The sequence below is a fragment of the Heterocephalus glaber genome, unplaced genomic scaffold (genome assembly GCF_053883595.1).
Source record: "Heterocephalus glaber isolate CG9 unplaced genomic scaffold, H.glaber_assembly_v1.0 deba00000768, whole genome shotgun sequence".
Taxonomy (NCBI): domain Eukaryota; kingdom Metazoa; phylum Chordata; class Mammalia; order Rodentia; family Bathyergidae; genus Heterocephalus; species Heterocephalus glaber.
In genome coordinates this window covers 4,842,332-4,857,612 of record NW_028258162.1, presented here as the reverse complement: position 1 = coordinate 4,857,612, position 15,281 = coordinate 4,842,332, and the positions used below count along the sequence as shown (strand labels likewise).

At 42.2% G+C, this 15,281-nt stretch overlaps 1 protein-coding gene across 3 annotated transcripts in view; it reads right to left on the bottom strand.

Moving 5' to 3' along the window:
- The window catches only part of Cacnb2 (calcium voltage-gated channel auxiliary subunit beta 2), a 356,213-nt gene extending 346,075 nt beyond the window's left edge, over positions 1 to 10,138 (bottom strand). For 2 of the 3 annotated variants that reach the window (XM_087207093.1, XM_087207094.1), the window contains exons 1-2: positions 9,404 to 9,422; positions 953 to 1,045 (exon numbers count right to left, since the gene is read on the bottom strand). Coding sequence is in view for 1 of the 3 variants with exons in the window: in XM_004859950.4 (XP_004860007.2) it covers positions 953 to 1,045; positions 9,981 to 10,016 (129 nt within the window). In the remaining 2 variants the exon portion in view is untranslated. Of the gene's footprint in view, positions 1 to 952; positions 1,046 to 9,403; positions 9,423 to 9,980 lie in introns of those variants that run through there. The other variant, XM_004859950.4, reaches the window with a different exon arrangement.
- Between the last annotated feature and the right edge of the window lie 5,143 nt (positions 10,139 to 15,281).

The following is a 15,281-nucleotide window of genomic DNA, read 5'->3' as shown; positions in this document are numbered from 1 at the left end:
CTGCCCAACAATCAGGAGTCAAGGGTGGAAGCTAGCTAGGGCTGTGCTGAATGACCTGAAAGCAGGTGAGAAAAATGACATCCGAAAGAAACGAGGCAGCTTTTCCAGTTGACAATCATTGTTCTGGGCCGTGAGCTGTCATCAATGATAGATCGTCCATGACAGCACTGACCAGAAATGGGTCATCAGTCAGCCAGGAAATCAGGTTCTCTTCAGCACTCCCTTGTCTATTTTCTACTCCATCAAGGGATTCAAATGAAGACCTAAGCTCACCAACACTGCACAAGGCTTTAGTCTTTGCACATAACCACAGCCTTCAAAGGTCTGGACACCTACTGCGATTCCCCTTGGACTTAAAGTCCTACCTGTCACCATATAGAAGAGGGTTTAGCTATTAGGGATCCTGATGCCATTTAGGGAACAGTCTAGACTTCTGGGAAGGAATTCACCACACAACCAAAATGAAGACTATGTCTCCAAAGACAGTAATCATTTAAATGGCATCTCAAAGCCATCACATGATGTCTTTTTAACCTTGGAACCTTCAACCATTTGAAGGACAATTTTCTCTTTCTCAATCCAAGCTCAAAGAGGAAAGGAGAAGAAGAAAATTCAAGCTAGATGAACATCAGTCTCTGAAACTCGTCACTAGGAGACAGAGAGCCTCTCCTTTCCCCTAAAAACCACCAAAGCCAAAACCTGTAATCACTCCTGCTGCAGACCTCTCTCTTACGAAAAACCCCTCTGTTCCACAGTCTACACTTGTGTCTCCTCAAATTGCCAGAAAAGAGTGCAATTATTACTCACAGTCTTACTTAAAATATAAATATTTTCATCATGACATTAAACAGCACAATTTTCACTTCAATATAAAGTAAAAGCATACCATATAAATCTTAAGCATTTCATTTCAATGTACTTCGCAAAGCCATGAACTTAAGAGCTTCCTCACCTGACGAACGAAACTGTTTGAGGTAGTGTCAGATGAAGTGCTTCCATCAGATCCTTTAAATCTGCTTTTCCTTCTTGCTCCTTTCCCATACGACTGCAAGAAAAAAAAAAAGTACAAGTGGGATTACTATTAGACTCTTTCACAGGAATCTAGGCTTAGTTCTAGAAGAGATCAAAGGCTAAAACAAGTAATAAATTGCCATCATGCGTGTCTTTGGAAAATTAATGTTAGTAGCATCACAAAAATTTTAAATTAGTAAATACACTAGGAAAGGAGGTTTCTGTGTAAAGCATTTAATAACTGCTGAATGGAACCAACTTATACTGTCTGCAAATACATTAGCAGCCAAGAAACAAAAACTACCAAACATAAAGCATTTAAAAATAAGCACTTAAAAGTAAGCATTTAAGAACAAGATATTAAGGATAAGGTGACCTGTGTCAATAATAGGATTGAGGCAAGCACAAACATCTATAAGTGAACTTACTTTTTCAATTGGACCTAAAATTTACATTCAGAGTTCTGAGAATAAAGTATGCGTTGATATATGTGGAATTTGAAGCACAGATAAACTTACGGCAAATGATAAACCATAAAATAAAAATAAAAACTAGTTCTACCTGGTACCAAAAAATAAAAGAGTGGGAAAGAGTCGGGGATTTAGCGCCTGCCTCGCAAAAGCAAGGTCCTGAGTTGGATCCCCGGTACTGGAAAATGAAAAAGAAAGAAAACTAATTCCAACATTGTGTTTTAGAGTTAAGTATACCTAGGTTGGAATCCTGCCTACAGGAGAACTTAAGAAAAGGGATTCTTGAAAAGGAATTTTCCTTATCTTTAAAATGAGGTTAAGTATTAAAAGACTTAATAGTCATGAGGTTAACTGTTAAATGAAATAATGTATTTATAGCATTTAGAATAACATCTAGCTCATGAGGGTTCAAAATAATAGATAAAAAGTAAAGCCACATGAGGATTAGAAAGGAGATAAATTGGGATAAAATATATAATCTGATGAGAATTAATTAGGCTTATAGAGATTTCATTACAACTCAAAGCCATCACACAATTATCGGAATCTATAATATTTTATTCTTTTAAAGTTGGGCATGATGGCACAATCTTCTAATTCCAGCACAGTCGGAAAATGGGGCAGGAGAATCATAAATTCAAGCCCAGCCTCAGCAACTGAGCCACTTAGCAAGACCCTGTCTCAAAAAATTCAAACAACAACAACAACAACAACAAAACAACGGGGGGTTGTAGCTCAATGCAAAGGCCCTGGGTTCAATTCCCAGTACTGAAAAGACTTTTAAATCATCCCATTCAGGTTTTAAAAATGCTACTTGTCACTTGTACCAGCTTCCCACAAAGAACGTAAACATCATGTACTACACACACATATTAATAAAGTAAAATAAACTTTAAAAAGTAAACAGGACTTGAAAAATCCAAATATTGGTGGAATAATGAGGGGCTGTCTATTAAAATAAAGAATATAAAGGCAAACAGGTTAATACCTTTCAGCAAAACATGTTTAGTTATTTGTATATATTCATGTTTTCATTAAAATAAAAATATCATACAAACCATAATGCATGTAGCACTTAGGTAAACTGAAATCTACTACAAACATTGGTGTTACAAGTAATTTAGATGAATTCACAGTGAGAGTGGAATAATATTAAAGCAAAAATTTTTTTCTTAAATATGTTTGTTCTCTTCCAAGCATCTAAGGGATTTATATAATAGAAATGTGTTTCTATGGCATTTAATTAACTCTCAACTTCATAAAAGGCAAGACAGGCTGGGCTGGGCTTTCCTAATGTAATATACACGCCTCTCCTCACTTCGCGGCTTATTCGTCTCACATAAACATTATTCAGTAAACTGTTGAAAAATAACATTCTTTTAACAACACTCTTCCTTTTCCAATTATTATATAAAGGTTTGGACCGAAGTGTCTTTCAAGGCCTAAGCAGGGTAAAGTCTGAAAATCTTAAAATTAAAAAAAAATTGTTATTTCATATGGAAAAAATACTTATTTTCTTAAAAGCATTTTTAAATTCTTTTGGGGGGGGTAGATTTTGAGACAGGGTCTCGCTATGTAGGCCAGGGTGGCCCCAAACTCACAATCCTGCAGCCTTTCCAGCACTGGGTAATAAGTGGACATCACCATGTTTGGCCCTACCATGTTTTGCTCGGGGAGGTTGGGAGCAATCGTGTCAAATATGCTGTTGAACATAGTACCAGTTTTCTTCATGGGGAACATAAGTTATTCTAGAAAACAAGATAAAACATAATCTTATGCCATTATCATTGCTCCTTCTGGTGCCATTTTGAAATGGGCGGAAGAGTGTGTTTTTACAATTCCATTGTTTATTTCAGCCTTGCAAAGCTAAGTGTTTTCCAATCCTGTGTCTCACCCTTTTTCATGGTCATTGACAATTGCACAATAGGCCCTGTGAGAGCTACACGATGTAGACAACATGGAGTCCCAGAAGAGACTATTGTGCTTTGCAAGAAGCTGGACACACAAAAAATTTAATTTTCCTAGCCCTTTGGGAATACCATCTACAAATATTATTTCAGGTGTACTTAGCTCCCCACACAAGGTCTGCATGTGGAATTATCAGTTTTCCACTGTACTGAGACACAGTTCACACTCTAAAAGGGTATGACGTTGAATCACACGCCAAGTGGTGGTAGTTTTGAGAAAAATACGTTGTTGTTTAGTCACTCGAATGTTTGAAGAATGACCTATTTACATATTAACTTTTTGATTCCTTAATAGTTTTATAGGAAATTCCTATTCATTATATATACATATTTTTAATTTTCATTAGTGCATGTTTGCAGCACAAAATGATTTCTGTACATTCCTCGTGGGGAGTTGCTGCATGTCCCTAATACGTCTTAATTCTTTTTATGTCTCCTCCCCTAGCCCACCTCTTTTGGCCTCCTTTCCATCTGTGAAAGATCTTCCTATTTTCTTTTATTTTGCTCTTTATATTTTGGATTTCTCATGGAAATCATATGATATTTAAATTTGTGTGTCGGATTGATTTCACTTAACTATCAAAGGCCAAAACAGATAATAATGCTAAATTTTACCACTATTCTGCCATTCTACTCATTTCAGCATAATTTTTCTTTTAAAATGTTCTTTCATTAGAACTATACAGTGACCACTCTGAGTTATTTTGTATAATAATATCTAGGGTAAAGCAAAATAAATCCAAAGCATCTCTTGAAAGCTAATAGTCTATTTTTATATATCTTCTAAAATGGTGAAAATTTATAGTGCTGTTTCAAAATTAAGGTTCCTTTAATTCAATGCATATTTAAAATTAAGATCATATTGCTGAAATGACTTGGGATTTTTTCCCCTCAGTTACTATTCATCCCTGAAAATAAGGAATAAGGACTGAAGCATTTCACCTGAAGGAATTAGGAAAAAAAGGAACGTGAAACATCCCCCAAAATGAAAAGACAGGTAGGATTAAGCGTTCAAATCCCTGTTGACTATATTTAGAAAAGCAGTTTTCTTATTTAATTTTTGGCTTCACACGTAGCTATTTGCACGCTCAAGAATTTTTCTAACTACTTTTTAGCAACACTAAATATACAAACACCCGATATCTGAAAGAGTTAACCATTAGAGCAGTCCAGGCACAGGAGAGGAAAGGGAGAAGCGGAAGGGATTTGGCCACAATGCAAAGGGTTGCTCACGGGTTTTCCCTGGCACATGCAGACCCCTAAGTCCTTCTTAGAACTGCCCCAAAAGTCACTACTTTCTACTCTCCATGGAGCTTAATAAAGAATTATGTCACTCAAGTAAAATGGAAAAAATACAGATTTAAATTCCTTTAGCTGCACCAAGCTAAGATTTCTTAAGAAATTTCCACAAAAGTATATGAATGACATTTAAAGATATATTCAGAATTCCTCATGATGTTCATACCACGTTCGTGTATCTTTCTCGCCACAGCATAGCTTTAAGAAAAAATTACCTCTAGCGTTAAAATCAGCAAATAAATGTTCATGTTTAATTAAAATCTGAATAGCTCAAGGAGCAAGTAGGAGTTAATTACAGAAAGCTGTCAGTTAAGTTGAGATTTCAGTGGGGAACACAAAGTTGTCATGGTAGCCCCTGGGGACAGATGTCAGAGTGACACTGCTTTCACGATGACCCGCTACAAGTGACAGTTCAACCCACAGTCGCTCCCCATGAGTGGAAATGCTGATGCCTGAAATCAGTTTTCATCCCTGTCGATTTGTACTCATGGATGCTTAGATTTCAGGTTTTTCTCATCTTATGGGGCAAAGCAAACAAACCCAAACTTCCGGGAGGAATCATCCATTAAATCTCACTTCCCAACAGCTTAGTGTGAACGGGCTTGTCAGGTCTCTTACTGGGTGAGAAGTAGCTGAGATTAAAAAAACAAGTTGGTTTTTGTGTGGATCCATTCACCCATATGCAGAAAAGAATCAGGAGGTCGTACAGAGAGCTTGGGGTGCAGGTAGAGGCGAGAAGAGGGGTAAATCCAGAAAGGAGACCTTTTTTGTTGTTGTTGTAATTTTTATTTTTACTAGTACATGTTCGCAGTACAAAAGGATTACACTCATTGTGGGGAGTTGGTACATGGACATGACACCTCTTCATTCTTTTTTCCGTCCTCTTTCCCTCCCACACCCCTGGCTTCATCTCGTGATCCTCTTCAGATGCTAGCCTTGTGATGATAAGGACAGAAAAAGGCCAGGAATAAATTGCTTCTTTTTTCTAATCTACCTCTGTGGGTTTGGGAAGATGGCTAAGAAAGACCCAGTTACTTTAAGTAGTATAATAAATTCCAACTCTTGCTAGTTGTAAAAGTAATATATGGTGCATGCCATATAGTATTTGTAGAATACTGATGTGTCCCACAGCCATAAAACTGAAGAGCGCTACCTACTTACTACCCCTACAAGGTTAACATGCTTTGCTCAGCTTTTCTTCAAAAGGCCAAGGTTGCATACTGCACCACGCACAGGACTTAGATTCGGCAACAGGTAAACTAAGTCTGTACACAAACAAGAAAGACCAACAGAAAAGCATACAGCTACCGGAACAACTAAACGTTAAATCGTTCAGAAATTCTGATCAGCATGTGTTTTAAAGAATTTCTCCCATGCAGGAAAGGAAAGAAGGGAAAGGAAAAATGATGAGAAATGGAAAAAATGGAAATAAAGTCTTTGTAAATAGGGAAGGGTGGAGGGGGTGAAGGGAGGGCAGGGAATGGGGAAAAAATAAGAACCAAGATGCATCATGTAAAGGTACAAGTTCCCGATGAGAAATGTAATTGTGTTGTATACCTAAAATGTACCAATAAAAGAATTTAAAAAAAAAAGAATTTCTCCCATGCAACCCTGGAACAAAAACACCAATCAAGAGGAGGGCAACTGGTGATCAGAAGTGAAAGCTTTAACAAAACCTAAAGCACAGCACCCAGGATTGCTGCATTTGGAGACTACACAGGACTAACTTGTACCATGGACCTAAGAATCCTTCAGGAAAACAGCGCTGCCACAGTTCCAAAGCCAGAGGAAAAAGGCTGCCACTCTTTTATGATAAACCCCCGCTTCAGCAGTTCAGGATACTTACTGCCATGACCAGGCTGTTAGGTGCTTGCAAAGCAGCTGGTAGGCTCAGCCGGGCTGGGGCATAACCATCTGGGAGCTGTTGCTAGGAGCAAAGCAAATAGGGCCCGTGCTTACTTTGCTGTCTGTTCATTCTCAGGTGTGACGGGAGATGCTGGTTACAATCTCTTTGAGGCCTCAATTACTAAGCTGCTGCTCTCCTTTCTTCTCCACTTCCTCTTCTGTCACCCTCCTATCTTCAATCCCTGTCACCTGCCCCCTACCCACCTAGCCTTTATCCAGCAGCCGCTCCACTCCCCGGAGAATGACCAGCTCCAAATTTTAGAATGATGCTCTACAGTAGAAATATCTGAGCAGCCAAACCACTTTCTAGTAGCCACACTGAAAAGGCAAAGAGCAGCAGGAAAATTAATTATGACCAAACATACTGAAAATATTATATTAATATGCACTTGATTTAAAAGTTACGAGTGCAGATGGGTTATATTATCACATAGACAGTGATGGCGAACCTTTTAGAGCTTTCAATGATAACAGTCAGCGGTGGCACACGTGCCACAGGTTTGCCACCACGAACATAGGAAGTCTTTGAAATGTGCCGTGTATTTCACATGTACAGCACACCTCAGTTCAGACTAGCACTTTCCAACGACTCAGAAGTCAGGTACTACAGGCTACTGTAGCAGACAGTGAGGACTCACAGGTTGGAGATCTTTGTGAGCAGCTTGACTTTGGAGGTAGATTGTGTTCAAGTTGACACTGAAACTATGCAAGAGATTCCCTACAAAGCAATGCAGTTTGCTTAAATCAGGACATTCAAGAATCTGTGGCAAACACAGCCGTCGTGTTCACAGCAGTGTGCTAGGGAAAGGGGTTGGAAGGTACAAGGGTTGTACCATCCCACACACAGGGTTATTGATTCAAATAAATACATGGGAAGAGTTTATGAATCCGCATCTTTTGCATTGCTCATATAAAACTTGTAAGCCTGGGGAAAAGAAGAAAAGATTCTTAGAAACCACTATTGCTTAGAGGCTCCATTGGCAAATGGAAGTTCTATTTCTAAGTGGAATTTCTGCTCAGGAGGGCTTCAAAAGAGGGTGAAGGTTCCTAAGACATTCTTGTTTCTCATGCAGCTTTATGGCTGGTCTGCTCTGCTCAAACAGACTTAGAATGTTTGGCCTTGCCAAGTCTCACACAAGCCCTGTGATGCCCAGATTTATCAGATGTAAAACAAACAAGGCAATGTTGCCTTCAACTAATGGCTGAGATATGAACCGGATCCAAGTAAAACTGCTTTCAGTTCTGGAAGGCAGAGAAAGCGGGGAGATAGAAATTGTTACAATGGAATATTTCTACCTTACCTGCTTTATACAAACCCACTCCCTTCTCTGTCCTCTCTGTCTGGTATCTGTGTGGTTGCTTGGTGATTCCTGAGGACCGATCTTTGAAATGTCTGCCACATAGACCTATGGGATCCATAACCTTCTCATCAAGTTGAGGCCCTATTAACTCTTGCCCAAACTGTTAAAGAAACCTCCCTTTCTAGCAACTGCACCTCTGGACTTGTCACCAACCTACAAAACACTGTCAGGTGAAGCTTTCCAATGAGGTAGCAGGACTCCTTTCCAAACCTCTCCCACCCATCTCTGGTGCAATACATTAAACATTTCAAGGTGTCCAAGACGTGGCCTCAAATCTCCTCGTCAGTCTGATGCCGAACTGCACCCAATCTGTACATTTCCACACTCTTCGAACCAGGGAGTAGAAAGGTATCTATAAATAAGACTTCCAACTTCCGTGAGATTCTCATGTTTTGCTCCTCACCATCTCTTACAGTCTCTGTGGAAATCTCAACCACCTTTCAAATTTCTTTCGAAATGCTACTTTTCTATGAAGCTCTTGCAGATTACTCAGAATAGAGTATCTGTGACTTTTAATAATATTCTCTTATAGAACCCTACCACATGATTGCTATGCCTCTGTTAGACTTGCAGCTACTGGAATGAAGTTCTTTAGGGGGAGAAACTGCACCTTCTCACACTGGAATCCTTTCCACAGCACAACCACACGAGAAATATTCTGCCGACTCACAATTAATCATATAAATCACTGATTAGGATCTCTTATCTGAACGCAGTTGAGGTGTAGGTCAGCCTTCACTTTGATCTCCCAACAATTCAGGAACTCTATTTTTTATCATATGAATAAGAACTTTTTAAAAAAATCCCCTCAAGGAAGATCAAAGAGAAAAGAGGCTCTAAAAGTGCCTTTCTATCAACATTCAAGACCTTCATCCTGGAAGAACCGAGGTCCCTGAGTACATTTTTCACTCTCACCTAACCTGCCAAACATGCAGATAAAATCAGGAATGTAAAACAAACGTGAGGCTAGAATTCAGATCCTCCGGCACACACGAGATGGGAATGCAGCTGGTTAGTTACACGTCCCAGCTCCCCTCGGAAAGCAAACAGACCAGGGGAGCCGAACATCTAGCTGTTTTCCCCCTACAAGACAAATGGAGTTCTGGCTACACGAGTCCTCAGTTTCTACCTTCTCCCCCCACCTCAAGTCAAGTTCTGTGTTCTAAATTAGCTTATTTGTTTCCCAGGGGTCAAAGAAAGTTCAATAAAGCTCAACGAGTATTCTCCTTGGAACCACCATTATCACTACAGTATCAGAGTATTTAGTCATTCCCACCTAGCAAAGCAGCAGCAAAACATTCGCAACCTTTGTCTCACTCCTGGCCCCACCACTACAATAAATGATCTCTTACACCCTCTCTCCCGGGCGTGCATGCGAATTCGCGGATACCTTGCCACAATTCACAAGTTGACACCAGCAAGCCAATGCCGCTGGGCAGAGACATTTCTCCAGAGTGAAGCTGGAAACTCGACCAGCAGCCCAGAGCTGGGAGTCTGAAGCCAGTTCCCTGCTGGGATCAAAGCTGGGCCTCCTTACGCGAGGTCTGGAGGTGTCTGTCGTCCGAACTGTACCTGCCACAGCCTTCCGTACAAGCCACCTTTCCGTCGCCCGGCGCCTACTACTGACTTCTCTCTCACAGCAAGCACCGGGCCGAATTTTTCCAGCAACCGCGAATACTCGAAGCAGTGCAAGGGGATCTGGGGGGCTCCTGGCTCTGGCTAACATTTCGAGAGAGATGGAAAAATAAGAACTTTCTAGTCCGCAGCTCGCTCTCCGCTCCAGGGGCAGGGCCAGGGCTCCAGGCGAGCCCCGCCGGGTGTGCCCTGCAGGTGGGCAGGTGGCAGGTGGGCGGGTGGCCCGGGCCAGCGCAGCCCCTCCGCTCCCCTGCGGGCCCGCTCGCTGCCCGGCCCGCCCGGGCCGAAGGATCGGGGTCGGACGCGCAGCCCCCCCGCTCGCCCCGACTCACGATCTTGAGCAGGTCCAGTCCGCTCGCCTGGTTCATGTCTCTCCATGCGCTTCTCTCCCCGGCCGGCGGGCGAGCACGGCCCGGACCCGCGGCCTCCCGCCCTGCCCACTCGCGCGGCGGCGCAGAAGCCCGGGCGGCGCTGGCGGGAGAGGAGGCGGCTACGCCGCGAGCCGGGGGCGCCGCGCGGCCGCTACCTGAGCTCCGGGCGCCGCGCTCTCGGGCAGCTCAGCCTGCGCCGCCGCGCCTGGGGGAGGCGACCCGTACATGTCGCCCCGGGCCCTGGCGAGAAGCGGCCGGAGGCGAGCGAGCGAGAGAGCGAGACAGACGCGCGAGAGAGCGAGACGCGCAGTGCGGGCCGGACCGGGCCGGGGGAGGCGCCAGGCGCGGCCGGGGCGGGGAGGCGGGAGTGACAGCCGCGCCCGCCGCAAGGCCCGTGGCGGAGTTCGCAAAGCGCCTGTCCCCGGGGGGTTCCTCACTTCCTCCGTTTGCCTCGGTCTGTGCTCAGTAGCACTGACCTGACTTTTCTACAGGGCCAACAAGTCTTACTTAGCGTGGCATTTTGGATAAAAGAAGCGCTGCCTTGAGTCTGAACTTTTTCTTTCTTTGGTACCAGGGAATCGAACACGGGGACCTTCCCTTTGGGAGGCAGGCGGTGGCACCACTGAGCTAAACCCCTGGCCCGAGATTCTGAGCAGAAGGTAGTGGCTACAGCCAAAAAAAGGGTTCGCTTAGGCTACTCCATTACTCCATTCAGACATTCCTAATAATTCGGACTCATTTTTTATATTATAGGCTGCATTTCGTTTCGACAGATGCTACGGTGAAAGTCTTTGTCCAATGGGATTTCCCAGGCATCCTTTGTACTTTGTAACAGCAAAATGTAGTGAGTGTGTATCCTGAAATATACATGCAGTAGGCGTCAACCATGGTGGATGCTGCATTTTACTATGGCACAGGAGATTATCAAGAGACACGGTTCTTGCAAACCTATCTCCACCATACAGTGGTCTCACCATGTTTCAAACAGGCGCTGGTGTGGTTAAAGATTTAGTAATATCCGAAGTGCCACTGATTTTCCTAACCTTCAGTGCTAATGCTATTTTATTTAATTTTCCTAAGTGTTAAACAGAAGGACTAAGTAAGCATTTGCATTGATTTAAAAGCAGGGAGGATGGTCCATTTCCAAAAGCAGCTAAGTACGGAGCTGAAAGGCTGTGGTTCCGAATGGGAGGTGGTCAGGTAGCAAACGATAAGGACTCTGTCTACTGTTCAGTGACTGGGGACCTCCCCAGCACCTTGGATATTTGTTGTTGTTGTTTTTAAAGTTCATTCATAACAACCAACAGTGATTGCATGTGTGTATCCGTGCATGTGTGTCAACGTGGAAGAAATCATTTAAAGCTTTGGAGGTAAAGTCTACTTTAGCCCATGCCCTGTTCATCTTAGAGTTGTTTGCTTGACAGTATATTTAAAATCTCAGGGATAACATTGTATCTACACTAGACTGTGACCTCTGTAGAGTAGGAGCTATGCTCATTCACCAGGGCTTACCAAGAGTCTGGCAAATCGGCCTGAAAGCTCTTTCAATATTTATTCAATCAAGTGTGAGCCAAACTTTTATTTTGTGCCACTGGATGAGAATGGCTAGCAAAGACCAGGCCGCTGCTCCTGTGAAGCTGACAGTATAGCTGGCAATCACTTCAAAGATCAGTAATACACACTTGTTGAATGATGGTTATTAAAAATTCTGGGTTTGATGAAATTTATTTCCCCCTGGTATCCACTTGATTTCTTATAACATACATAATTATTTGTCCATTTCCTTTCAATTATGACCATTGAGAAATAGGATTTTATCTTTCATGAGATTTTTTAAAAAAGAGATCATGAGATATCAAAACAACCTTGAAAACGATTTTTAATACTGCTTACAGGTATAGCCAGAGGGCAAGTAAAGTTTGAGTTAAATGTTCAAATGATATAGTATATATTCATTTCATGTAATTCGTGACAGCAAACTTTGTTTTTATGTTTCTTTCCATGTTGAGTTCTTTGATGTTGGTTTTTTTGTTTGTTTGTTTGGTACCGGGGATCGAACTCGGGACCTTTTGCTTTCAAGGCAGGCAGCAGTATCACTGAGGGAAATCCCCAGCCCTCTCCCTAAGAGTTCTTTGAGAGCAGCAATTAAATTTTATTCATCTTAGTATCCCCAACACTGAATATAGTGTCTGGCATTTAGCTTGAACTTGAAAACATTTGTTGTATAAATGTGTGAATGAATGAAGAGTCATAAATGATCTGTCTTAAAACAGCCTACAGGGCCGGGGATTTAGCTCGGTGGTTTTCCCACCTTCTGCACAAGCGCAAGGACCTGAGTTTGATCCCCAGAACCCCCAAACCCACAAAAAACCAGCCTACAACTTTGCTAGTTTTAACATACAAGGACAACATTTACCTAATCATAACTCCCATGAGAACATTATACTAATTCATTCTTTATAACCCATGCTAATTGAATTAGTGGGTTTTGAACACTGACATAATACAATGTATCCATTCAGAATCTTGTCTGGCTTCTAAAAGGTTTCAAATAAAAAGTAACAAAATGTTACTTCCTTAAAAGGGAGCAATGTCAAGAATATAACTAGAAGGGCAGAGAAGCTGAGCCGGTCCCAGCACCCAGAAGGAAGCTCCCCTGCCACCATCCCAGGCTCCTAGGGCAGAGAAGGTGAGCTGCACAGGTGCCAGAAGCACCACCCCCTACACCTGTGGAAATGAGAAGACACATAAACAAGCCTCAAAAACAGACTTCTGGATCACCTACAATGAGATTGTTGTCATCCACGAGCCCACTCGTGGAACAAGCTTCAGGAACCCAGACTGGGAGGGCAAGGCACGGAATCACCAAGCAGACTCCAGGGAGGTTTCTGGAACGCTTCCGCTTTATTGAGGAAATGTACAGGCTTATATAGGGTAAGGCGGGGGTGGAGCCAGGGTGATGTCGAGATATTTGGCACATCATTATTGGATAGGGTAAAGCAGGGGCAAGACCAGCACAGGACTGGGAGGTTTGGCACACTATTATTGGCTACCGGGAAACTATGAATTTGGGGGCTGAGACAAATGGAGTCAGGACCTTGAAGGTCTCTGAGAGAAGCAGCCTGTCTGTCTAAAGTCAGGCCTCAACACACCGGAGAGTGGGTAGCCCCTGTTCTCAGCTCTCAGAGTTTGCTCACGAGAGGTGGGTGTGACGCACCTGGCTCAGCCAGACATGAACTTGATCCTCAGTTCCCCCTTTTGTCTTTGACTCCAGAGCCTCAGCCAAAAGGACCACATTTTTATGATTTTGTTTATATTGACGTCGACTGGTGCATCTGATCTTTAGAATAAAGAACAGTAACAATATGCCAAATAAGGTTAATATATATGGGGATCCCAGTATCAATCCACGTATCCAGCTACTCAAATTATTCCACCCAGCCTGAATACTTGACCAAATGATATCCCACTCATTATTTAAGGTTACAACATACAATGCCTGGGTATTATTAATTTGGGTAATGGTATGGGTAAGTTCTCTTATATGTTTGCTGAACGTGGGATCCAAGTTTTCCATATATACTAAGATATGTTTTTATGCTGATCACAATTTTGATATCAATAGGGGGTAACACAAATATGGGTAAAATTGGCATGAAAATGACTTAAGATTTTTGTTTCCATTAATTGGAGTTCCTCCCAAATCAAATCCATCTGAGTCTGTAAAGAGGGTACAGAAGCGTGGACATCTAAATGGAGTGTTGCCCATTGCCCAAGCCAATTGTCCAAGGTATTATGAGCCAATTGGTTAACTACAGCAGCAGTAGCAACTTGATTGCAAAGTGTCACTGCAGCAGTCGCGGCCGTCGATACAGCAGCAACAACGGACGTCATGACGGCAATGATCGTCAAAATACCTAGATCACGTTTCCTGCGAGGATGTAACATCAAATCAAAAAGTAGGTCACTATCTTTCCATTCTTCCTTTAGTTTAACTAGGATCCACACCGCAGGCAGGTTCCTGCCAATATACACATACCAACTAGTATCAGAAGGAAAAAGAGAGGGGTAGATGCAGGGAGTGATGCGGACAAATAGGGCGCCTTCCTGGAGGGTGGAATTGGTCAATATGAAGAAGAACGGGGACGGGAGGCAGGCTGCATACGAGATGGAACAATCTGATACTCAACCACCTGGACTCTCTGAACTGGCAACAAAGGAGGATCTGGGAAAAATGAAATCAGAAATAATTACTCAGATAACAGCAAAGATTGTGCTCATGGTGCAAGACATGATTAATAAATCTAGAGAGGACACAGATAAAAAAATAGAGGATTTGAGGAACATGATAGAATCCCAACATAGGAAACAAATGGAATCCATAAAACAGATGCAAACAGATTTCCAGGAGATTAAAAACTCCATCAAAAGTCTGTGTAGCAGAATGAACTAATGTGAAGATAGAATTTCAGATGTAGAAGATAAGGTTGCAATTAGTGACCAGGAAAAGAAAAATTGCTTTAAAATTGTAAGGGAACACAAGAAATCAATCCAGCAGCTGTTAGACGATGCAAAGAAGAATAACATAAGACTGATTGGAGTCAATGAAGAAACAGGAGAGAGTGCAGATGACATAAAAAAACTGTTCACAGAAGTGATGGCAGAAAACTTCCCAAGCAGGGGACAAGAACTTGACATACAGATAAGTGAGGCATATAGGACTCCAGCTAGCCTTAATCAAAAAAAGTCTACACATAGGCATATAATAGTTAGGATTCCAGAAATCCAACAGAAGAGCAAAATTCTACAAGCAGTGAGAGGAAAGTAACAAATCACATACAAAGGAAAGCCCATCAGAATCACAGCAGACTTCTCAATGCAAACCCGCAAGGCAAGAAGAGCTTGGACTGATGTATTTCAAGCCCTAAAGGAAAACAGCCTCCAACCCAGATTGATGTACCCTGCAAAACTATTTTTCAAAATTGATGGAGAAATAAGATACTTTCATGATAAAGAGCACCTCAGGAACTTCATGAATACCAAACTGGCACTCCAAAAAATTTTAGACAATACCCTAGGAAAAGACAATGAGGATCACAACCCCAGGAAACCCAGCAGAATGAATCCATTGGGAGTGACAAATTAAACGCAAAGGGGGAGAATCCAACAAAAAGAAAAAGTCATGACAAGGCTTTTAAAACTTTTAACTTTATCTCCCTAATGAGTGCATAATTCAATCTTGTTATTGTACTGATTAGTATT